The sequence below is a fragment of the Bombina bombina genome, chromosome 3, assembly GCF_027579735.1.
Source record: "Bombina bombina isolate aBomBom1 chromosome 3, aBomBom1.pri, whole genome shotgun sequence".
NCBI classification, from domain to species: Eukaryota; Metazoa; Chordata; class Amphibia; order Anura; family Bombinatoridae; genus Bombina; species Bombina bombina.
Window position 1 is genome coordinate 1,127,754,103 of NC_069501.1, and position 26,507 is coordinate 1,127,780,609.

Below are 26,507 nucleotides of genomic sequence, written 5' to 3' on the forward strand. Positions count from 1 at the left end.
GCAGTTCCTTCAACTTCTAATGTACAGGATATACCTATGAATTTTAAAGAGTTTGTTACTGATTCTATTCAGAAGGCTTTGTCTGCATTTCCACCTTCTAATAAGCGTAAGAGGTCTTTTAAAACTTCTCATAAAGTTGATGAAATTTCAAATGACTGACAACATAATCCTCTCCTCTGATGAGGATCTATCTGATTCAGAAGATCCTTCCTCAGATATTGACACTGACAAATCTACTTATTTACTTAAAATAGAGTAAATGCTTTCTCTGTTAAAAGAAGTGTTAATTACTTTGGATATTGAGGAAGCTAGTCCTTTTGATATTAAAACCAGTAAACGTTTAAATGCTGTTTTTAAACCTTCTGTGGTTACTCCAGAGGTTTTTCCTATTCCTGATGCTATTTCTGACATGATTTCTAAGGAATGGAATAAGCCAGGTACTCCTTTTAATCCTTCTGCAAGGTTTAAAAAATTGGATCCTTTGCCAGCGATTGCAATAGAGTTTTGGGAAAAGATCCCCAAGGTTGTTGGGGCTATTTCTACTCTTGCTAAACGAACCACTATTCCTATGGAAGATAGTACTTCCTTTAAAGATCCTTTAGATAGGAAGCTTGAATCTTATCTAAGGAAAGCCTATTTATATTCAGGTCATCTTCTTAGGCCTGCAATTACTTTGGCTGATGTTGCAGCTGCTTCAACTTTTTGGTTGGAGAATTTAGCGCAACAAGAATTGAATTCTGACATATCTAGCATTGTTCGCTTACTGTAACATGCTAATCATTTTATTTGTGATGCCATTTTTGATATTATCAAAATTGATGTTAGATCCATGTCTTTAGCTATTTTAGCTAGAAGAGCTTTGTGGTTTAAATCTTGGAATTCTGATATGACATCTAAGTCTAGATTACTATCTCTTTCTTTCCAAGGTAATAATTTATTTGGTTCTCTCAGTTGGATTCTGTTATTTCAACTGTTACTAGGGGGAAATGAGTTTTTGCCTCAGGATAAAAAACCTAAGGGTAAATCTAAGGCTTCTAATAGTTTTCGTTCTTTTTGTCAAAATAAGGAACAAAAACCTAATCCTTCCCCCAAGGAATCTGTTTCCAATTGGAAGCCTTCCTCAAATTGGAATAAATCGAAGCCTTTCAAGAAACCAAAGTTAGCCCCTAAGTCTGCATGAAGGTGCGGCCCTCATTCCAGTTCAGCTGGTAGGGGGCAGATTAAGGTTTTTCAAGGATGTTTGTGCAAATTCTGTCCAAAACCAATGGATTCAGAGCATTGTCTCTCAGGGGTACCGAATAGGATTCAGAGTAAGACCTCCTGTGAGAAGATTTTTTCTCTCACGCATCCCAGTGAATCCAGTAAAAGCTCAGGCTTTTCTGAAGTGTGTTTCAGTTCTGGAGGTTTCAGGGGTAATCATGCCGGTTCCTTTTCAGGAACAAGGCCTGGGGTTTTATTCAAATCTATTCATTGTCCCAAAGAAAGAAAATTCATTCAGACCAGTTCTGGATCTGAAAATTTTGAATCGTTATGTAAGAGTACCAACTTTCAAGATGGTGACTATAAGGACTATTCTGCCTTTTGTTCAGCAAGGACATTTTATGTCTACAATAGACTTGCAGGATGCTTACCTTTATATTCCGATTCATCCAGAACATTATCAGTTCCTGAGATTCTCTTTTCTAGACAAGCATTACCAATTTGTTGCTCTTCCATTTGGCCTAGCAACAGCTCCAGAAATCTTTTCAAAGGTTCTGGGTGCCCTTCTCTCTGTAATCAGAGAACAGGGTATTGCAGTGTTTCCTTATTTGGACGATATCATGGTACTAGCTCAGTCTTTACGTTCTGCAGAATCTCACACAAATCAACTTGTGTTGTTTCTTCGAAAACATGGTTGGAGGATCAATTTACCAAAAAGTTTCTTGATTCCTCAGACAAGTGTCACCTTTTTAGGTTTCCAGATAGATTCAGTGTCCATGACTCTGTCTCTAACAGACAAGAGACGTTTGAAATTGGTTGCAGCATGTCGGCACCTTCAGTCTCAGTCATTCCCTTCAGTGGCTATGTGCATGGAAGTTTTAGGCCTCATGACTGCAGCATCGGACGCAATTCCTTTTGCTCGTTTTCACATGAGATCTCTCCAGATTTGCATGCTGAATCAATGGTGCCGGGATTATACAAAGATATCACAATTAATATCTTTAAATCCCAATGTTCGACACTCTCTGACGTGGTGGTTAAATCACCAGCGGTTAGTTCAAGGGGCCTCTTTTGTTCGGCCAACCTGGACTGTGATCACAACAGATGCAAGTCTTTCAGGTTGGGGAGCTGTCTGGGGATCTCTGACAGCACAAGGGGTTTGGAAATCTCAAGAGGCGAGATTACCAATCAATATTTTAGAACTCCGTGCAATTTTCAGAGCTCTTCAGTTTTGGCCTCTGTTGAAGAGAGAACCGTTCATTTGTTTTCAGACAGACAATATCACAATGGTGGCATTTGTCAATCATCAGGGTGGGACTCACAGTCCCCTAGCTATGAAAGAAGTATCTCGGATACTTGTTTGGGCGGAATCCAGCTTTTGTGTAATTTCTGCAGTTCATATCCCAGGTGTAGACAATTGGGAGGCGGATTTTCTCAGCCGTCAGACTTTACATCCAGGGGAGTGGTCTCTCCATCAGGATGTGTTTTCTCAGATTGTTCAGATGTGGGGTTCTCCAGAAATAGATCTGATGGCTTCTCATCTAAACAAGAAACTTCCCAAATACCTGTCCAGGTCCAAGGATTCTCAGGCGGAAGCAGTGGATGTGCTGACACTTCCTTGGTGTTATCAACCTGCTTATATCTTCCCACCTCTAGTTTTTCTTCCGAGAGTGATCTCCAAGATCATCATGGAACAATCATTTGTGTTGTCCGTGGCTCCAGCATGGCCCCACAGGTTTTGGTATGCGGATCTTGTTTGGATGTCCAGTTGCCAACCTTGGCCACTTCCGTTAAGGCCGGACCTACTGTCTCAAGGTCCGTTTTTCCATCAGGATCTCAAATGATTAAATTTGAAGGTATGGAAATTGAATGCTTAGTATTAAGTCATAGAGGTTTCTCTGACTCGGTAATTAATACTATGTTACAAGCTCGTAAATCTGTCTCTAGGAAGATTTATTATCGAGTTTGGAAAACTTACATTTCATGGTGTTCTTCTCATAAATTCTCTTGGCATTCTTTTAGAATTCCTAGAATTTTACAGTTTCTCCAGGATGGTTTGGATAGGGGTTTGTCTGCAAGTTCCTTGAAAGGACAAATCTCTGCTCTTTCTGTTTTATTTCACAGAAAGATTGCTAATCTTCCTGATATTCACTGTTTTGTACAGGCTTTAGTTCGTATTAAGCCTGTTATTAAATCAATTTCTCCTCCTTGGAGTCTTAATTTGGTTTTGAAGGCGCTACAGGCTCCTCCTTTGGAGCCTATGCATTCTTTGGATATTAAACTACTTTCTTGGAAAGTGTTGTTCCTTTTGGCTATCTCTTCTGCTAGAAGATTTTCTGAGCTGTCTGCTCTTTCTTGTGAATTTCCTTTTCTGATTTTTCATCAGGATAAGGCGGTTTTGCGGACTTCATTTGAATTTTTACCTAAGGTTGTGAATTTTTACCTAAGGTTGTAAAAAATATAATTTTAATATTGATAAAAAGGTTTTAAGAGGGTTTAAGAGTGATATGGTATATGGCAAGGTGTTTGACTGGAAATTTTTAACAAGTTTAACTCCTCAATGGCCGCAACATATCCTGTATGTTGCTGGTCATTAAGGGATTGCCTGGGTATAATAGTGCGGGTCTTGCTACAAATGGCAAGAACGCGCTATTAAACCCTCCCTCCCTACCTCCTGCAGACTTGCTAAAATAGAAAAAGCCACCCTATTGAAAATGTAACCACTTAATGACTCTTGTCTTTTTATGGGGATGAATGTGTTTTGATTGGAAATTCTTGAAATTCCTGTCCTTTACTTTGAAACAAATGTTGTTTTTATTTTTAAATAGATATTGTATACATATAAATATCTATATCTGTATATTTTCATATAGATATATAGGTATAGATATATAAGTTACAAACTAACAAAATAACTTGTAAAGTTTGTGTTTAGAAGAAAAATGTTGCAATTCTCTTCTATTTTCTAATTTTCCTCCATGTTATGTAAAGTCTATATGAATTTCACAAGATTTCCAAGCTCTCAGTGAGAGTCATTATAATAGTCCAATAATTTAGGGCTGCCTAAATGAGATGTGCTTGAGTGAACGCAGCTCCCCACTAAGTACTAATGTCACAGGTTAGTGCACATGCGCCAATCTACTACACCAACATCACCAGTAACATCAGTGACTCTAACAGAGAATGCCTACAATGCCCTGATCAAGCGTGGGCAGTGTTTACTGAGTTGCAACTGCCTATATTTTCGTCAAATCTACACACTGTGCCCATTCATAATTAATGTTAAAGAATTTACAGATCTTATTGGCTGGATTTATTATGGGGGGTCAATTGTTTTCAGAGAGAGCCGTCGTTGGGTTGGTTACAGGCAAAAAAAAATGTGAAGATTGATATAGATAAAGGTACATGAATATATTTGGTACTCATGCAACAAATGCAGTGTATATTTTAACAGCAGTAAGGAATGGTGACTTCACACTTTTTGTGAGAATGATATATTGGTATATAATTCTAGGGGTTAATATACCATTTTAAATAATGTTCTTTTTCTCTTTATCATCTGCCATCATGAAATACTCATTTGCCTTTTTGTAATTCCATTGCTCAATTTCTACTCTCCAATAAGTGTATAATATTAAATGGCAGTTTCAATAATCTGTTGCTTCATAAGAGTTCTAAATTTTAGGAAGATGTACACACATATTTACAGTAGTCAAATATTTTAATTCATTTATCCTTGAAATTTTACTAAATCCTATTTTTGTGTTTCATTTTCTAGCCCTATTGCTGTTGGACCTGATCAGATCTTGCTAAGAGGGGCCCAGCTTAGAAATACGCAATGGGTAATGGGAATAGTGGTGTACACTGGTCATGACACGAAGCTTATGCAGGTAATGCTGTGTATGGGGGACTGAAGATGATTCTTTCTGATATAGTAGGTAGATCATTTTTTTAAAACTTAAGACTTGAACAGCACATAGCAACAAGTAATTTGTAACTATCTTTGAATAACTGATTATTTCTCTTTAGTTGATCAAATTTCAATAGTCCTAGATTTTTGAACACCTGTTGTGTCTAATCTAAATTCCTCTTAAAAAGGCAGTGAATGAGACTATAATTTTTTATCCATATCTTGCATAATTAATTCACTTTTTGAAGATTTTCTATGATCTATGTCATCCCTGCTGAGATACTTATTACTTCACCTCTGGTCAAGAAGACATACGCTCAGTGTAAGAGTTTTGCATTCCAAATATATATGTTTCAAATATTTTAACTTGTAATTTGTTGTAGTCCATGGTCATACCCCTTGAAAAGCCTCTTGAGTATAACTTGGCTTACCAAATATGTTGTGGTTAATTGATTAATTGGGGACAGATAATAGAATTCCTGCACTGATCAATCAATTACTATGTATCATGTTGAAAGGACAGTTTTCTAAGGTCTACAGGATGCCTTCAAGTCTCCTGAGGGAGTGAAAAAAGTTAGTTTTATTACAGAAAATTTTAACACTACATAATTAAACATTGTGAGCCAGATCACATGTGGCTGCATACGGTATATTACTAGGTCCCACTGTACTTAAAGAGACAGGAAACCTCAAAAGTTTCTTTAATGATTTGGATAGAGCATACAATTTAAAACTACTTTCAAATTTACTTCTGTTATCAAATTTGCTTTATTCTCTTGTTATCCTTTGCTGAAGGAACATCATTGCACTGCTGGCAGCTAACTGAACACATCTAGTTAGCCAACTACAAGAGACAAATGTGTGCAGGCACCAATCAGCAGCTAGCTCCCACTAGTTTAGGATATGTGTGTATTCATTTTCAACAAGGGATACCAAGAGAATGAAGCATATTTGAAAATAGAAGTGAATTTAAAAGTGTCTTAAAATGACCTGCTCTATCTGAATCATGCAAGTTTAATTTTAACCTCCTAAACCATCACCCCACTGCATTTAACTCCCTAATTGCAAAATAACCCCCACCTCTATGGACCCACCTCTAAGAAATCCACTTATTAAGGTCCCCATCTAAGGATCCCCATTCTAAGGACCTCCTCTTAGGAATTTACTCCACACACACTGCTGTCACTGAGTGCTTAAGACACATGGACACTTCTGAGCCTACCTCAGTATACTATCAGGGGAAGGTGCTAAGTTTCAACGATGGAGGCCAAGAGAAAGAAGTAAATCTTATAACAGAAGTGAACTAGAAACTTTTATTTTAATTGCATGCTCTATCTGAATAATGAAAGTTTTATTTTGACTTCCATGTCCCTTTAAAGGGACTGTTATGTCAAAATTAGACTTTCATGCTTTAGAATGAGCATGCAATTTTAAACAACTTTTCAGTTTTTTTTTCTATTATCTAATTTGCATTGTTCTCTTTGTATCTGTTGTAGAAAAGCATACCTAGGTAGGCTCAGGAACATCAATGCAATATGCACTACTGGGAGCTAGCTGCTATTTGGTGTCTGACCATATCTCTCTCTCTCTCATTTTCATGCATAAGTCTATCACACAAAGATTGGTCTCTATTTCAAATCTGTAAATTGCATGTAATAAAGATACAGATTGCCCCTGATCATGGCCAGTGACTGTAGGATTTGAGAATACTGTCAATGTGTGAAGTTAGAAATTCCCGCATTCTTTTCTCTTCATATCTATATTCCCATGCAGTGAAACCCGAAGAATACAAGTAAATTATTTATTGTGTGATACATGTTTGCCCCTTAATAAACAATAGAGACGATCACAATCTATTTTCTCCAACATTGGTGTGTCCGGTCCACGGCGTCATCCTTACTTGTGGGATATTCTCTTCCCCAACAGGAAATGGCAAAGAGTCCCAGCAAAGCTGGCCATATAGTCCCTCCTAGGCTCCGCCCACCCCAGTCATTCTCTTTGCCGTTGCACAGGCAACATCTCCACGGAGATGGTTAAGAGTTTTTTGGTGTTTTAATGTAGTTTTTATTCTTCTATCAAGTGTTTGTTATTTTAAAATAGTGCTGGTATGTACTATTTACTCTGAAACAGAAAAGGATGAAGATTTCTGTTTGTAAGAGGAAGATGATTTTAGCAGACAGTAACTAAAATCGATTGCTGTTTCCACACAGGACTGTTGGGGGAAACAGTTAGCAGTCTTTTCTGCTTAAGGTATGACTAGCCATATTTCTAACAAGACTGAGTAATGCTGGAAGGCTGTCATTTCCCCTCATGGGGACCGGTAAGCCATTTTCTTAGTCAAACATATAAGAATAAAGGGCTTAAAAAGGGCTAAAAAACTGGTAGACATTTTTATGGGCTAATTCGATTGCTTTATTGGGGCATATTATTCAGATTCTAGCTAACAATTGGCATTATAATCTTGGGGAACGTTTAAAAAACGGCAGGCACTGTGTTGGACACCTTTTTTAGTCAGGGGGCCTTTCTAGTTATAGACTGAGCCTCATTTTCGCGCCATTACTGCGCAGTTGTTTTTGGAGAGCAGGGCATGCAGATGCATGTGTGAGGATCTAAGAATCACTAAAAAAGCTTCTAGAAGGCGTCATTTGGTATCGTATTCCCCTCTGGGCTTGGTTGGGTCTCAGCAAAGTCTATAGCTGGGACTGTATAGGGGTTAAATTTAAAAACGGCTCCGGTTCCGTTATTTTAAGGGTTAAAGCTCTGAAATTTGGTGTGCAATACTTTTAATGCTTTAAGACACTGTAATTTTTGAACAATTCCTTCATACTTTTTCACATATTCAGTAATAAAGTGTTTTCAGTTTGAAATTTAAAGAGACAGTAACGGTTTTATTTTAAAACGTTTTTTGTGCTTTGTTGACAAGTTTAAGCCTGTTTAACATGTCTGTACCTTCAGATAAGCTATGTTCTATATGTATGAAAGCCAATGTGTCTCCCCATTTAAATTTATGTGATAATTGTGCCATAGCGTCCAAAGTAAGGACAGTAATGCCACAGATAATGATATTACCCAAGATGATTCCTCAAATGAGGGGAGTAAACATGATACTACATCATCCTCTACTGTGTCTACACCAGTTTTGCCCACACAGGAGGCCCCTAGTACATCTAGTGCGCCAATACTTATTACCATGCAACAATTAACGGCGGTAATGGATAACTCTATAGCAAATCTTTTATCCAAAATGCCTATTTATCAGAGAAAGCGCGATTGCTCTGTTTTAAACACTGAAGAGCAAGAGGGCGCTGATGATAATTGTTCTGACATACCCTCACACCAATCTCAAGGAGCCATGAGGGAGGTTTTGTCTGATGGAGAAATCTCAGATTCAGAAAAAATTTCTCATCAAGCTGAACCTGATGTTGTGACTTTTAAATTTAAATTAGAACATCTCCGCGCACTGCTTAAGGAGGTGTTATCTACTCTGGATGATTGTGACAATTTGGTCATACCAGAGAAATTATGTAAGATGGACAAGTTCCTAGAGGTTCCGGTGCCCCCCGACGCTTTTCCTATACCCAAGCGGGTGGCGGACATAGTAAATAAAGAGTTGGAAAAGCCCGGCATACCTTTTGTTCCCCCCCCTATATTTAAGAAATTATTTCCTATAGTCGACCCCAGAAAGGACTTATGGCAGACAGTCCCCAAGGTCGAGGGGGCGGTTTCTACTCTAAACAAACGCACTACTATTCCTATCGAAGATAGTTGTGCTTTCAAAGATCCTATGGATAAAAAATTAGAAGGTTTGCTTAAAAAGATTTTTGTACAGCAAGGTTACCTTCTACAACCAATTTCATGCATTGTTCCTGTCACTACGGCAGCGTGTTTCTGGTTCGAGGAACTAGAAAAGTCGCTCAGTAGAGAAACTCCATATGAGGAGGTTATGGACAGAGTTCACGCACTTAAATTGGCTAACTCTTTTGTTTTAGATGCCGCTTTGCAATTAGCTAGATTAGTGGCGAAAAATTCAGGGTTTGCTATCGTGGCGCGCAGAGCGCTTTGGCTAAAGTCTTGGTCAGCGGATGTGTCTTCCAAGACAAAATTGCTTAACATCCCTTTCAAAGGTAAAACATTATTTGGACCAGAATTGAAAGAGATTATTTCAGACATCACTGGGGGAAAGGGCCACGCCCTCCCACAGGATAGGTCGTTTAAGGCTAAAAATAAGCCTAATTTTCGTCCCTTTCGCAGAAACGGACCAGCCTCTAATTCTGCATCCTCTAAGCAAGAGGGTAATGCCTCACAGCCCAAACCAGCCTGGAAACCAATGCAAGGCTGGAACAAGGGTAAGCAGGCCAAGAAGCCTACCACTGCTACCAAAACAGCATGAAGGGATAGCCCCCGATCCGGGACCGGATCTAGTGGGGGGCAGACTCTCTCTCTTTGCTCAGGCTTGGGCAAGAGATGTTCAAGATCCCTGGGCGCTAGAAATAGTTTCTCAAGGTTATCTCCTGGAATTCAAGGAACTACCCCCAAGGGGAAGGTTCCACAGGTCTCACTTATCCTCAAACCAAATAAAGAGACAGGCATTCTTACATTGTGTAGAAGACCTGTTAAAGATGGGAGTGATACATCCAGTTCCAATAAGAGAACAAGGAATGGGATTTTATTCCAATCTGTTCGTAGTTCCCAAAAAAGAGGGAACATTCAGACCAATTTTGGATTTGAAGATCCTAAACAAATTTCTCAGGGTACCATCGTTCAAAATGGAAACTATTCGAACGATCCTACCCACCATCCAGGAAAGTCAATTTATGACTACCGTGGATTTAAAGGATGCGTACCTACATATTCCTATCCACAAGGAACATCATCAGTTCCTAAGGTTCGCTTTTCTGGACAAGCATTACCAGTTTGTGGCACTTCCATTCGGATTAGCCACTGCTCCAAGGATTTTCACAAAGGTACTAGGGTCCCTTCTTGCGGTTCTAAGACCAAGGGGCATTGCAGTAGTACCTTACTTGGACGACATCCTAATACAAGCGTCGTCCCTGTCAAAAGCAAAGGCTCATACGGACATCGTCCTAGCCTTTCTCAGATCTCACGGATGGAAGGTGAACAAAGAAAAAAGTTCTCTGTCCCCGTCGACAAGAGTTCCCTTCTTGGGAACAATAATAGATTCCTTAGAAATGAGGATTTTTCTGACAGAGGTCAGAAAATCAAAACTTCTAAGCTCTTGTCAAGTACTTTATTCTGTTCCTCGTCCTTCCATAGCGCAGTGCATGGAAGTAATAGGATTGATGGTTGCAACAATGGACATAGTTCCTTTTGCACAAATTCATCTAAGACCATTACAACTGTGCATGCTCAAACAGTGGAATGGGGATTATACAGACTTGTCTCCGATGATTCAAGTAGATCAAAAGACCAGAGATTCACTCCGTTGGTGGCTGACCCTGGACAATCTGTCCCAGGGAATGAGCTTCCGCAGACCAGAGTGGGTCATTGTCACGACCGACGCCAGTCTAGTGGGCTGGGGCGCGGTCTGGGAATCCCTGAAAGCTCAGGGTCTATGGTCTCGGGAAGAGTCTCTTCTCCTGATAAACATTCTGGAACTGAGAGCGATATTCAATGCTCTCAGAGCTTGGCCTCAACTAGCAAAGGCCAAATTCATAAGGTTCCAATCAGACAACATGACGACCGTTGCATATATCAATCATCAGGGGGAACAAGGAGTTCCCTGGCGATGAAAGAAGTGACCAAAATAATTCAATGGGCGGAGGATCACTCCTGCCACTTGTCTGCGATCCACATCCCAGGAGTGGAAAATTGGGAAGAGGATTTTCTGAGTCGTCAGACATTCCATCCGGGGGAGTGGGAACTCCATCCGGAAATCTTTGCCCAAATAACTCAATTATGGGGCATTCCAGACATGGATCTGATGGCGTCTCGTCAGAACTTCAAGGTTCCTTGCTACGGGTCCAGATCCAGGGATCCCAAGGCGACCCTAGTAGATGCACTAGTAGCACCTTGGACCTTCAACCTAGCTTATGCATTCCCACCGTTTCCTCTCATTCCCAGGCTGGTAGCCAGGATCAATCAGGAGAGGGCCTCTGTGATTTTGATAGCTCCTGCATGGCCACGCAGGACTTGGTATGCAGACCTGGTGAATATGTCATCGGCTCCACCATGGAAGCTACCTTTGAGACAGGACCTTCTTGTTCAGGGTCCATTCGAACATCCGAATCTGGTTTCCCTCCAACTGACGGCTTGGAGATTGAACGCTTGATTTTATCAAAGCGTGGGTTTTCAGATTCTGTAATAGATACTCTGATTCAGGCTAGAAAGCCTGTAACTAGAAAAATTTACCATAAAATATGGAAAAAATATATCTGTTGGTGTGAATCCAAAGGATTTCCATGGAACAAGATAAAAATTCCTAAGATTCAATCCTTTCTACAAGAAGGTTTGGAGAAAGGATTATCTGCAAGTTCTCTAAAGGGACAGATCTCTGCTTTATCTGTTTTACTGCACAAAAGACTGGCAGCTGTGCCAGATGTTCAAGCATTTGTTCAGGCTCTGGTTAGGATCAAGCCTGTTTACAGACCTCTGACTCCTCCCTGGAGTCTAAATCTAGTTCTTTCAGTTCTTCAAGGGGTTCCGTTTGAACCTTTACATTCCATAGATATTAAGTTACTATCTTGGAAAGTTTTGTTTTTGGTTGCTATTTCTTCTGCTAGAAGAGTTTCAGAGTTATCTGCTCTGCAGTGTTCTCCGCCCTATCTGGTGTTCCATGCAGATAAGGTGGTTTTGCGTACTAAGCCTGGTTTTCTTCCTAAAGTTGTTTCTAACAAAAATATTAACCAGGAGATAGTTGTACCTTCTTTGTGTCCGAATCCAGTTTCAAAGAAGGAACGTTTGTTACACAATTTGGACATAGTCCGTGCTCTAAAATTCTATTTAGAGGCTACTAAAGATTTCAGACAAACATCTTCCTTGTTTGTTGTTTATTCTGGTAAAAGGAGAGGTCAAAAAGCGACTTCTACCTCTCTTTCCTTTTGGCTTAAAAGCATCATCCGATTGGCTTATGAGACTGCCGGACGGCAGCCTCCTGAAAGAATCACAGCTCACTCCACTAGGGCTGTGGCTTCCACATGGGCCTTCAAGAACGAGGCTTCTGTTGACCAGATATGTAAGGCAGCGACTTGGTCTTCACTGCACACTTTTGCCAAATTTTACAAATTTGATACTTTTGCTTCTTCTGAGGCTATTTTTGGGAGAAAGGTTTTGCAAGCTGTGGTGCCTTCCATTTAGGTAACCTGATTTGCTCCCTCCCTTCATCCGTGTCCTAAAGCTTTGGTATTGGTTCCCACAAGTAAGGATGACGCCGTGGACCGGACACACCAATGTTGGAGAAAACAGAATTTATGCTTACCTGATAAATTACTTTCTCCAACGGTGTGTCCGGTCCACGGCCCGCCCTGGTTTTTTAATCAGGTCTGATGAATTATTTTCTCTAACTACAGTCACCACGGTACCATATGGTTTCTCCTATATATATTTCCTCCTGTCCGTCGGTCGAATGACTGGGGTGGGCGGAGCCTAGGAGGGACTATATGGCCAGCTTTGCTGGGACTCTTTGCCATTTCCTGTTGGGAAAGAGAATATCCCACAAGTAAGGATGACGCCGTGGACCGGACACACCGTTGGAGAAAGTAATTTATCAGGTAAGCATAAATTCTGTTTTCATTTGCTCAAAAAAAAGAGCATTTGGATTTACGCTCCAAATTTGGCCTAGATCCCATTGAGGTGGTAAAGTGTGGAGACTGGTGGTTACATAAAAAATCTCCCTAGACTTTAATGGAGATAAATGTTTTTTATCACCAGTTTCCACAATTTACCACCTCAACTGAAAGTAGACCTTGGCTTTCGAGTTTCTTTAAATTTAAACTGGCAAGTCACCCAAAATGCACAGATACAATATCACATTCACACCTCATAAAGTTACAGTAAAGCTCTATTCAAGTAACCGCTTTATATACTGAACAAGGGAAATACTCATATTAACCTATTGTAATCTAAATCCATCCTCAACACTGATTAAGCATATGAATGCTATATGTATCTTGGCATGATGGCCATACTTTGATAGTTATATTAGGACACCAACATCTACCAATGGCATGTTTTTTATTTTTTATTTTAATATGTGATTCTAAGTCGCACACTCACACTGTCAATTTTGTCACTAACAGAATGCTAAGTCCAGACATGGGCACGATAATGCATTTCAAAGTGCTTGCGCCTACATTATTGAAGTTGTAGACTGGAATGCATTTGTGTTTGGAGGTGCATTCTCTAGAAAATACGGTGGCAAAGGCACAATCTCTTTTGAAGTCGTCCTAGGCAGATACAATGTTCCAAGGCAGTGGGTTCAAGCTTTATAGTTTCAGTAATGTTAAAATCTATTATAAGACGATATTATAAGAAGATAAGTCCTTTCAATAGAATCTTGTAGTCACCATCTTGTTTTAAGAATACGCCAAAATGAAAATGGTCCTTTAAAAAAACAATATAAATAAATATTGTAAAAACCAACACTTGCCCTATAGCCATAGAGAAATTGTGCCAGTCTGCCCATCATGCCAGCCAACATACAATATGCTTTCAGATGGTTTAGCAGTGGTGTGGATAAAAACAAATTGTCATAGGTTCCTATGGAAGTTGCGATTGCGCAATCCCATATTAAAACCAGGTTTTGAAGACACAAATACTATTAGTGACTAACAATACAGTGCAAATATGAACCTGTTCATGTGTAAGTGTGTACCCTGTCTACAGCCTCTACAATAGGAGTGAATAGAACTTTAATGAATCAATACCATGTATGCTGAAGTCTACAATATCTCCTGGGGTCATTTCACAGGGTTTTACATATGTGCAAGATAATAGATTGTTTCCAAATAGCTGTAAAATACTTGCAAAGATGTCCAAAATGCCAGTTAAAAGACTTATCAAGAGCCTTGAGGTGTTGAATTTGAAAAGTCAAAACTGGCATCAAAAATGTATGGAAAAGTGACTAAAAAATGGATTGTGATCAGCGAGAACTTTTCTACCCTATAGGAAAAATAAGGCTTTTAATGAGAATCTGAAAACACGTTTACGGGTGTGGGAAGGAGCTGAAAACACCCTATTGTGATTGTGTTGAATCAAAAAGTGGACTTTTCGGTCAGAAAAGAGCCAAAAAGGTCTCGACCGATATATATAGTGATTAAGGCCTATGTGAGGGATGCTCTTCTCCAGTTCATTCCAGTCACTAGATACAAAAGTATCTAGTAGTATTTAGTGTGTCTTTATGATACTAGAATGGAAATTCTGAATCTCTTTACTAAACTTTAGATCAAATTTAAAATGCTCTTTGTGTGTGAGTTTGTTTATAAAATATATCAAATACTAAATTAATTAACTACATCATATATTATCATATTAGTATTTCTAAGTATATGTCTATATTTGCAGAATTCTACAAAAGCACCTCTAAAAAGATCCAACGTTGAAAAAGTGACCAATATACAGATCCTGGTTTTGTTCGGTATCCTGCTGGTGATGGCACTTGTTAGTTCTGTTGGGGCGTTATTATGGAACCAAAAATATGATGAAACCAACTGGTACCTGGGCATAAAGGGTAAATCAAAATAAATTTAAGTTACTATAAATGTAATACTGTATTTTTTTAATCTAATGAATGAAATACATTTTCTTATTAAAGGGATATGAAACCCAAATGTTTTCTTTCTACATTTAGCCACTAATCAGCAAGCGCCACCCAGGTGCTGAACCAAAAATGGGCCGGCTCCTAAGCTTACGATCCTGCTTTTCAGATAAAGATACCAAGAGAAAGAAGAAAATGTTATAATAGGAGGAAATTAGAAAGTTTCTTAAAATTGCATGCTCTATCTGAATCATGAAAGAAGCATAAACCATCCTTTTATCACAATTGTGACTGTAAAATAACTGCTATTGTTGCTTCTTGTAAGACAACCTCAAAGCTTGATATTCTGGTCTGTTTATGCTGATACTGAATAGAATAGAATAGAATAGACAGAATTACAATATCATAGTGTAACACATGAGCATTAGCAGAAAGTGCCTGTCACCCGATGAGCATTAAAAGGCCTAATTTGTTAGAGCATGTCATTTTATATCTAGCGACCCTGCAACTCTGTGTTTAACTCCTCAAAGAACCACTTGGAAGACTCAGAGAACTGCTGGTCCTTAGCGTAAACTGCAGCTGAGCCAATCATCTGTGGTAGTGGCATGGCCCAACTGTGCCACTGCTGCTGATTGGACAACAATTTCAGTAGCCTAAATCCAAAGATATGCCACATGCTCTTCATATCTTTTGTTGAAGAAACAGCAATGCACATGGGTGAGCCAATAACATAAGGCAAATAAGTGCAGCCTCCAATCAGCAGCTTCTGAGTCTACCTAGGTATGCTTTTAAAAAAAGAAACCAAGAGAGTGAAACAAATTAGATAACAGAACTAAATTGGAAAGTTGGTTGAAAATTGTGTGTCATTATCTCTTTAAATATTTGCTTGAAAATCTTACAAATGCTTGAACGTTTGTATTTTGTTATTTAATCAGATTTTTCTCGGCTTATTTGCCTCCTTATTTACAATGTAATATCAGCAAGCAGATGGGGAACTTTTATTAATTACTTTATTTTTTAATAGCAATTTTTACACAGTACTTTCAATACACCTGGCTAAAGCATGAACAATGTATTATGTTTCCTATAACAATATAAGCGCCAGGTGATGGGTGAAGTATGTTTGATTTTAAATAGTGAATGGACATATTATAACACTATTTCACACTGATTTGACAGCCACATTCATTTTTTATAGTGTTGATAAAATTACTGCACTTAAAGGGACAGTAAAGTCATAGACATACATACATTTTTTCCCAATTTACTTCTATTATTTAATTTGCTTCCTTCTCTTGTTATCCTTTGCTGAAAGCTTTATCTAGGTAAGCTCAGGAGCAGCAAAGAACCTAGGTTCTAGCTGCTGATTGGTGGTTGCATATAAAATAAATAACGATTGTCATTGGCTCACCCAGGTTTCAGTTAGAAACCAGAAGTGCTATGCTGCTTCTTCAACAAATGATAACAGGAGAATGAAACACATTTGATAATAGAAATAAACTGAAAAGTTGTTTACAATTCTATGTTCTACCTAAATCATGAAAGAAAAATGTTGGGTTTCATGTCCCTTTAACCTATATGCTACCTTATAGAACAGACACATAAATCTAAAGAACCTGCAAATAAGAGGCAAATTTGAAAGGCGACAACTCTGTATTCACTGAAAGGTTATTTACTTAAAGGGACACTGAACCCAAAATTTTTCTTTTGTAATTCAGAAAGAGCATGCATTTTTAAGCAACTTTCTAATTTACTCCTATTATTAATTTTTCTTTGTTCTCTTGCTATCATTATTTGAAAAAGGCATCTAAGCTTTTTTTTTTGGTTTCAGTACTCTGGACAGCACTTTTTTTATTGGTGGATGAATTTATCCAACAATCAGCAAGGACAACCCAGGTTGTTCACCAAAAATGGGCCGGCATCTAAACTTACATTCTTGCATTTCAAATAAAGATACCAAGAGAATGAAGAATATTTGATAATAGGAGTAAATTAGAAAGTTGCTTAAAATTTCATGCTCAATCTGAATCACAAAAGAAAAATTTTGGCTACAGTTTCCCTTTAAAACTCACTGTATGCCATAATGTGTCGGCAATTCTCCATTATATACTCCTCATGGGACATTATAAATAATTACAGCAGGAGCTTGAAATATGCTGCAGGAGTTTAAGTTAAGCTAAGGCTTTTACTTAGCAAAACCACAGACTCCTACAGCAACCAAAATGTCTCTTCTTATATGAAACTAAATAGAGCGTTGGCAGCAAATCAAACTGCAACCTGTTATATAGAGAGTCTTGCAAAGGAAGCTTTGGTATTAAGGAATGTAGAAGAGATGCATTATCACTAATAAATGACTTCCTTTCCAATACTGGCAGGATAACAATATTTTACATTTATTTTTTCATGCGGAAGTTCCGTCTTTATTCTAAAGCTCTAGATTTACCTTGATGTTGCTTTGCCCCCTTTCCAGTTTTCTTATGCAAATGACGCCTGGCATTACAATCAATCAAAGGCTATATAGCCCATGCCATTAAAGGGACAGTATACACTCATGTTCATATAACTGCATGTAATAGACACTACTATAAAGAATAAGATGCACAGATACTTATATAAAAATCCAGGGGTCGATCCGATATAGATCGTAGTTTGCGGCGCAAGCGAGGGAACCCGCGTCGCCCGCAGTTTCAGCTCGCAGCTCGAGCTATCCCATATATGTCGCCGTCAGATGCTAACGTGCCGTAAGTCTGATAAACCAGCTATGTCCAGAAATCTGCGCAAGTACAAATTTCTGGCGTCGCCAGTGACTTGCGGCACGTTAGAAACTGCCGGCGCCTACAAAACCTGACTAAAGTCTAAATTACCCGCACTGTCTAACACGCCTCCCTAACATAGCCCGACATGTCTAACACGCCTCCCTAATATAGCCCGACACGTCTAACCCTCTATCCGCTATCCCCCCTCACTAGCCTAACAATAAAATATGTATTAACCCCTAAACCGCCGCTCCCGGAGCCCGCCGCAACCTAATAAAGTTATTAACCCCTAAACCGCCGCCAGCTATACTAAATCTATAACCCCCTAAAGTGAGCCCCTAACACCGCCGCCATCTACCTTACCTACCCCCTAAAGTGAGCCCCTACCCCGCCGCTATCTATTTTAAAATTATTAACCCCTAATCTAATCCCCCTACCCCGCCGCCATCTATATTAAATTATTTAACCCCTAAAATACTAAACTATCCCTACCACTAAACCTAAGTCTAACCCTACAAATAGCCCTGAAAAGGGCTTTTTGTGTGGCATTGCCCCAAAGTAACAGCTCTTTTGCCAGCCCTTAAAGGGGCTTTTGGCGGGGCTTTGTCACAAAGTAAACTGCTCTTTTGCCTACAATCTACATCCCCCTACACCGCGGCCACCTATAATAAATGTATTAACCCCTAATCTAATCCCCCTACACCGCCGCCAGCTATATTAACTATATTAACCCTAATTATATTAGGGTTAATATAGTTATTATATTATATATATTAACTATATTAACCCTAATTATATTAGGGTTCATATAGTTAATATCGTTATTATATTATATATATATATTAAGTATAATAACCCTATCTAACTCTAACATCCTAACTAAACTCTTATTAAAATAAATATAATATTAATATTATTAATTAAAATATTCCTATTTAAATCTAAATACTTACCTATAAAATAAACCCTAAGATAGCTACAATATAATTAATAATTACATTATAGCTATGTTAGGGTTTATATTTATTTTACAGGTAAATTGTTAATTATTTTAACTAGGTATAATAGCTATTAAATAGTTATTACCTATTTAATAGCTACCTAGTTAAAATAATTACCCAATTACCTGTAAAATAAATCCTAACCTAAGTTACAAATACACCTACACTATCAATAAATTAAATAAACTACAAATATCTATCTAAAAATACAATTAAATAAACTAAACTAAATTACAAAAAAAACAAACACTAAATTACAAAAAATAAAAAAAAATTACAAGATTTTTAAGCTAATTACACCTATTCTAAGCCCCCTAATAAAATAATAAACCCCCAAAATAAAAAAAATTCCCTACCCTATTCTAAATTAAAAAAAAGTTCAAAGCTCTTTTACCTTACCAGCCCTTAAAAGGGCCTTTTGTGGGGGCATGCCCCAAAGAAAACTGCTCTTTTGCCTGCAAAAAAACCCACAATACCACCCCCCAACATTACAACCCACCACCCACATACCCCTAATCTAACCCAAACCCCCCTTAAATAAACCTAACACTACCCCCCCTGAAGATCTCCCTACCTTGTATTCACCCCGCCGGGCAGAACTCCTCATCCGATCCGGGCGATGTCTTCCAGCAAGCAGCAGTGAAGTCTTCTTCCATCCGGGCGATGTCTTGAAGCAAGCGGCAGAGAGTCTTCTTCCATCGGCGATGTCTTCAAGCAAATCGGCATCTTCAATCTTCTTTGTTCGCTCCTCCGCCCCGGAGCATCCATCCGGCACGACGACTTCCAGACGAATGAGGTTCCTTTAAATGACGTCATCCAAGATGGCGTCCACCGAATTCCGATTGGCTGATAGGATTCTATCAGCCAATCGGAATTAAGGTAGAAAAATCTGATTGGCTGATTGAATCAGCCAATCAGATTCAATCAGCCAATCGGAATTCGGCGGACGCCATCTTGGATGACGTCATTTAAAGGAACCTCATTCGTCGGGAAGTCGTCGTGCCGGATGGATGCTCCACGGCGGAGGAGCGAACAAAGAAGATTGAAGATGCCGATTTGCTTGAAGACATCGCCGATGGAAGAAGACTCTCTGCCGCTTGCTTCAAGACATCGCCCGGATGGAAGAAGACTTCACTGCCGCTTGCTGGAAGACATCGCCCGGATCGGATGAGGAGTTCTGCCCGGCGGGGTGAATACAAGGTAGGGAGATCTTCAGGGGGGGTAGTGTTAGGTTTATTTAAGGGGGGTTTAGTTAGATTAGGGGTATGTGGGTGGTGAGTTGTAATGTTGGGGGGTGGTATTGTGTTTTTTTTTTGCAGGCAAAAGAGCAGTTTTCTTTGGGGCATACCCCCACAAAAGGCCCTTTTAAGGGCTGGTAAGGTAAAAGAGCTTTGAACTTTTTTTTAATTTAGAATAGGGTAGGGAATTTTTTTTATTTTGGGGGTTTATTATTTTATTAGGGGCTTAGAATAGGTGTAATTAGCTTAAAAATCTTGTAATCTTTTTTTTATTTTTTGTAATTTAGTGTTTGTTTTTTTTGTAATTTAGTTTAGTTTATTTAATTGTATTTTTAGATAGATATTTGTAGTTTATTTAATTTATTTATAGTGTAGGTGTATTTGTAACTTAGTTTTAGGATTTATTTTAACTAGGTAGCTATTAAATAGGTAATAACTATTTAATAGCTATTATACCTAGTTAAAATAATTAACAATTTACCTTTAAAATAAATATAAACCCTAACATAGCTATAATGAATTATTAATTACATTGTAGCTATCTTAGGGTTTATTTTATAGGTAAGTATTTAGATTTAAATAGGAATATTTTAGTTTATAATATGAATTAGATTTATTTAATAAGAATTTAGTTAGGGGTGTTAGGGTTAGATAGAGTTAATATAGTTTATATAAATACTATAGTAACTATATTAACTATATTAACCCTAATATAATTAGGGTTAATATAGTTAATATATATAATGTAATAACTATATTAACTATAATATACTTAGGGTTAATATAGATAATATAGCTTGCGGCGGGGTAGGTAGATTAAATTAGGGGTTAATAATTTTAATATAGATGGCGGCGGTGTAAGGGGTTCACATTAGGGGATAGATCAGTTAGATGGTGGTGGTTTTAGGGGCTCACAGTAGGGGGTTAGTTTATGTAGATGGCGACGGTTTAGGAGTTAAATACTTTATTATGGATTGCGGCGGGGGATCGCGGTTGACAGGGAGATAGACATTGCGTATGCGTTAGGTGTTAGGTTTATTTTAGCAGATCGTGGTTAACAGGGAGATAGACATTGCGCATGCGTTAGGTGTTAGGTTTATTTTAGCAGATCGCGGTTGACAGGGAGATAGACATTGCGCATGCGTTAGGTGTTAGGTTTATTTTAGCAGATCGCGGTTGACAGGGAGATAGACATTGCGCATGCGTTAGGTGTTAGGTTTATTTTAGCAGCCAGTTTAGGGAGTTATGGGGCTCCAATAGTCAGCGTAAGGCTTCTTATGGCTGCTTTTTGTGGCGAGGTGAAAATGGAGTAAGATTTCTCAATTTTCGCCACGTAAGTCCTTACGCTGCATATTGGATACCAAACTGCGCGGGTTTGGTATACCTGCCTATGGCCCAAAAAACTACGGGCGACGGCAGAAATATACGCACATAACTTCTAGGTTACGCCGTATATAGGATACCAAACCCGCGCAAATATTGGCGTCGCCGACTTTTGCGGGCGACGATTTTTATCGGATCGACCCCCCAGTATAAAACTGTTTAAAAACTTACTTAGAAGCTCTCAGTTTAGCTCTGATGAAAAGGCAGTTGGAAAGCCCACTGCAAGTGGGAAATAAGATACTCCCCCCCTCCCCCTTCTTTTGCATATGAAAAGACCCTTTACACAAACAGGAGCAAGCTGGAGTAGGTAGCTGACGGTATTCTCATAAAGCTTTTGGGCTTGGTTAGGAGTCTGAAAATCAGAGCACTGTTATTTAAAAATAAGCAAAACTATACATTTAAAAAGAAACAAAAAACTTTCGGCTAGATTTAGAGTTTTGTCGGTAACAACCCGCGTAGCTAACGCTGTTTTTTTTCCCCCCGCACCTTTTAAATACCGCTGGTATTTAGAGTTCACAGAATGGCTGCGTTAGGCTCCAAAAAAGGAGCGTATAGCATAATTTACTGCCACTGCAACTCTCAATACCAGCGGTGCTTACGGACGCGGCCAGCTTCAAAAACGTGCTAGTGCACGATTCCCCCATAGAAAACAATGGGGCAGTTTGAGCTGAAAAAAAAACCTAACACCTGCAAAAAAGCAGCGTTCAGCTCCTAACGCAGCCCCATTGTTTCCTATGGGGAAACACTTCCTATGTCTGCCTTACACTTATTAACCCCTAATCTGCCGCCCCCGCTATCACTGACACCTGCATATTTTTTTTAACCCCTAATCTGCCGCTCCGTACACCGCCGCAACCTACATTATACCTATGTACCCCTAATCTGCTGCCCCTAACACCGCCGACCCCTATATTATATTTATTAACCCCTAATCTGCCCCCCACAACGTCGCCGCCAGCTACCTACAATAATTAACCCCTAATCTGCCGACCGGACCTCACCGCTAATATAATAAATGTATTAACCCCTAATCCGCCTCACTAACCCTATAATAAATATTATTAACCCCTAATCTGCCCTCCCTAACATCGCTGACACCTAACTTCAAGTATTAACCCCTAATCTGCCGACCGGACCTCACCGCTACTCTAATAAATTTATTAACCCCTAAAGCTAAGTCTAACCCTAACACTCCCCAAAATTAAATATAATTTACATCTAACTAAATAAATTAACTCTTATTAAATAAATTATTCCTATTTAAAGCTAAATACTTACCTGTAAAATAAACCCTAATATAGCTACAATATACATAATAATTACATTGTAGCTATTTTAGGACTAATATTTATTTTACAGGCAACTTTGTAATTATTTTAACCAGGTACAATAGCTATTAAATAGTTAATAAGTATTTAATAGCTACCTAGTTAAAATAATTACAAAATTACCTGTAAAATAAATCCTAACCCAAGTTACAATTAACACTAACACTACACTATCAATAAATTAATTAAATAAAATACCTACAATTATCTACAATTAAACCTAACCCTACACAATCAATAAATTAATTACATAAAATACCTACAAATAAATACAATTAAATAAACTAACTAATGTACAAAAAATAAAAAAAGAACTAAGTTACAAAAAATAAAAAAATAATTTACAAACATTAGAAAAATATTACAATTTTAAGCTAATTACACCTACTCTAAGCCCCCTAATAAAATAACAAAGCCCCCCAAAATAAAAAAATGCCCTACCCTATTCTAAAATTAAAATAGAAAAGCTCTTTTACCTTACCAGCCCTTAAAAGGGCCTTTTGCGGGGCATGCCCCAAAAAAAACAGCTCGTTTGCCTATAAAAAATAACATGCAATACCCCCCCCACCAACATTACAACCCACCACCCACATACCCCTAATCTAACCCAAACCCCCGTTAAATAAACCTAACACTAAGCCCCTGAAGATCATCCTACCTTATCTTCACCACGCCGGGTATCACTGATCGGTCCAGGCTCCGAAGTCTTCATCCAAGCCCAAGCGGGGGCTGAAGATGTCCATGATCCGGCTGAAGTCTTGGCCCAAGCGGGGGCCGAAGATGTCCATGATCCAGCTGAAATCTTGATCCAAGTGGGAGCTGAAGAGGTCCATGATCCGGCTGAAGTCTTCTATCAAGCGGCATCTTCAAACTTCTTTCTTCCGGATCCATCTTCATCCCGCCGACGCGGAACATCCTTCTTCACCGATGACTTCCCGACGAATGACGGTTCCTTTAAGGGACATCATCCAAGATAGCGTCCCTCGAATTCCGATTGGCTGATAGGATTCTATCAGCCAATCGGAATTAAGGTAGGAAAATTCTGATTGGCTGATGGAATCAGCCAATCAGATTCAAGTTCAATCCGATTGGCTGATCCAATCATCCAATCAGATTGAGCTTGCATTCTATTGGCTGTTCCGATCAGCCAATAGAATGCGAGCTCAATCTGATTGGCTGATCCAATCAGCCAATCGGATTGAACTTGAATCTGATTGGATGATTCCATCAGCCAATCAGAATTTTCCTACCTTAATTCCGATTGGCTGATAGAATCCTATCAGCCAATCGGAATTTGAGGGACGCCATCTTGGATGACGTCCCTTAAAGGAACCGTCATTCGTCGGGAAGTCTTCGGTGAAGAAGGATGTTCCGCGTCGGCGGGATGAAGATGGATCCTGAAGAAAGAAGACTGAAGATGCCGCTTGATAGAAGACTTCAGCCGGATCATGGACCTCTTCAGCTCCCGCTTGGATCAAGACTTAAGCTGGATCATGGACATCTTCAGCCCCCGCTTGGGCCAAGACTTCAGCCGGATCATGGACATCTTCAGCCCCCGCTTGGGCTTGGATGAAGACTTCGGAGCCTGGACCGATTGGTGATACCCGGCGCGGTGAAGATAAGGTAGGATGATCTTCAGAGGCTTAGTGTTAGGTTTATTTAAGGGGGGTTTGGGTTAGATTAGGGGTATGTGGGTGGTGGGTTGCAATGTTGGGGGGGTATTGTATGTTATTTTTTACAGGCAAAAGAGCTGTTTTCTTTGGGGCATGCCCCGCAAAAGGCCCTTTTAAGGGCTGGTAAGGTAAAAGAGCTTTTCTATTTTAATTTTAGAATATGGTAGGGCATTTTTTTATTTTGGGGGGCTTTGTTATTTTATTAGGGGGCTTAGAGTAGGTGTAATTAGCTTAAAATTGTTGTAATATTTTTCTTATGTTTGTAAATTATTTTTTTATTTTTTGTAACTTAGTTCTTTTTTTATTTTTTGTACTTTAGTTAGTTTATTTAATTGTATTTATTTGTAGGTATTTTATGTAATTAATTTATTGATAGTGTAGTGTTAGGTTTAATTGTAGATAATTGTAGGTATTTTATTTAATTAATTTATTGATAATGTAGTGTTAGGTTTAATTGTAACTTAGGTTAGGATTTATTTTACAGGTAATTTTGTAATTATTTTAACTAGGTAGCTATTAAATAGTTATTAACTATTTAATAGCTATTGTACCTGGTTAAAATAAATACAAAGTTGCCTGTAAAATAAATATAAATCCTAAAATAGCTACAATATAATTATAATTTATATTGTAGCTATATTAGGGTTTATTTTACAGGTAAGTATTTAGCTTTAATTAGGATTAATTTATTTAATAAGAGTTAATTTATTTCGTAAGATAAAAATTATATTTAACTTAGGGGCGTGTTAGTGTTAGGGTTAGACTTAGCTTTAGGGGTTAATAAATTTAATAGAGTAGCGGTGAGGTCCGGTCGGCAGATTAGGGGTTAATACTTGAAGTTAGGTGTCGGTGATGTTAGGGAGGGCAGATTAGGGGTTAATACTATTTACTATAGGCTTAGTAAGGCGGATTAGGGGTTAATAACTGTATTATAGTAGCGGTGAGGTCCGGTCGGCAGATTAGGGGTTAATAATTGTAGGTAAGGTAGCAGCGACGTTGGGGGCGGCAGATTAGGGGTTAATAAATATAATATAGGGGTCGGCGGTGTTAGGGGCAGCAGATTAGGGGTACATAGGGATAACGTAGGTGGCGGCGGTGTTCGGCCGGCAGATTAGGGGCTAAAAAATTTTAATAGAGTGGCGGCGATGTGGGGGGGCCTCGGTTTAGGGGTGTATAGGTAGTTTATGGGTGTTAGTGTACTTTAGAGCACAGTAGTTAAGAGCTTTATGAACCGGCGTTAGCCCAGAAAGCTCTTAACTCCTGGCTTTTTTCTGCGGCTGGAGTTTTGTCGTTAGATTTCTAACGCTCACTTCAGCCAAGACTCTAAATACCGGCGTTAGAAAGATCCCATTGAAAAGATAGGATTATTTTTTGCAAACCTGCTCCACATAGCCCAAAAGCTGCAAATGCAGCTTTATAAATTTATAAATGTAGCCCTTAGTAAATCTAGCTAAATAAAATTATTCTATAAAATATAGATAATATGATTAGTAATTAAGTGCATTTTAAAATTAAAAAACCACCAATAAAACAACTTTGAAGAAGTACAGATTAAATATTAGCATTCATTTATTTCTGATAGTAATACGCCTGTATAGGGATGTCTGACTCATGCTGTACGTTTTGCAGTCGCTACTACATGAAGGATGCCCATTGTGAAAGAAGAATAGCAAATGTTGACAACGCTACATTCACGTGTGCAGTGACTCTTTGTTCTTACTATGAGTGATGAATTCTCTCCACATTATCTTTCATAGCAGACATGACACATTCTAGTAAATGTTGACAGAAACAATGCATTTCTATTGTAGGCTATTGATTTAGTATTTTTATTAGATTCATTGTAACATAAATCTTAGAAGCTTTGATAATTTAAGCATATCTGTTTATGTTTATTGCAGATTACACCACTTGTCCCTGCAGCGTTTTTTCCCTGAGAGCATATTGAAGTAGACTGATGAGCGTGCATGTGTCTGTAACATTGTTACAAATATCATTGCATACACTTCTACTATATATAGGTTAAGACACGTGCACACTCCTGAGCCAACCTCACTATGCTCTCATGGGAGTGAGCTAAGTTTCAAAAATGGATACCAAAATAAAGATGTAAATTTGATAATGGAATTAAACTAGAACATTTTAGAATATTCTTCTTTGCATATAGAGGCACTGAAGAAAAATATAAAAAGTTGTTTATTAGATATGTAGACGATTATTGTATTTATTGAGTAGAAAATATTGGAGTTGTTTTGTTTAAATTGTTTTGTTTGTCTGCAGTTTAAAAGAAATAATACAAAACCAGT

At 38.5% G+C, this 26,507-nt stretch overlaps 1 protein-coding gene across 1 annotated transcript in view; it reads left to right on the forward strand.

Annotated features, from left to right (window-relative positions):
- ATP8A2 (ATPase phospholipid transporting 8A2) overlaps positions 1-26,507 on the forward strand; it is a 1,256,305-nt gene that overhangs the window by 52,592 nt on the left and 1,177,206 nt on the right. The window contains exons 8-9 of the mRNA XM_053705572.1: positions 4,979-5,090; positions 14,630-14,795. Coding sequence (XP_053561547.1) covers positions 4,979-5,090; positions 14,630-14,795 — 278 coding nt within the window. The remainder of the gene's footprint in view (positions 1-4,978; positions 5,091-14,629; positions 14,796-26,507) is intronic.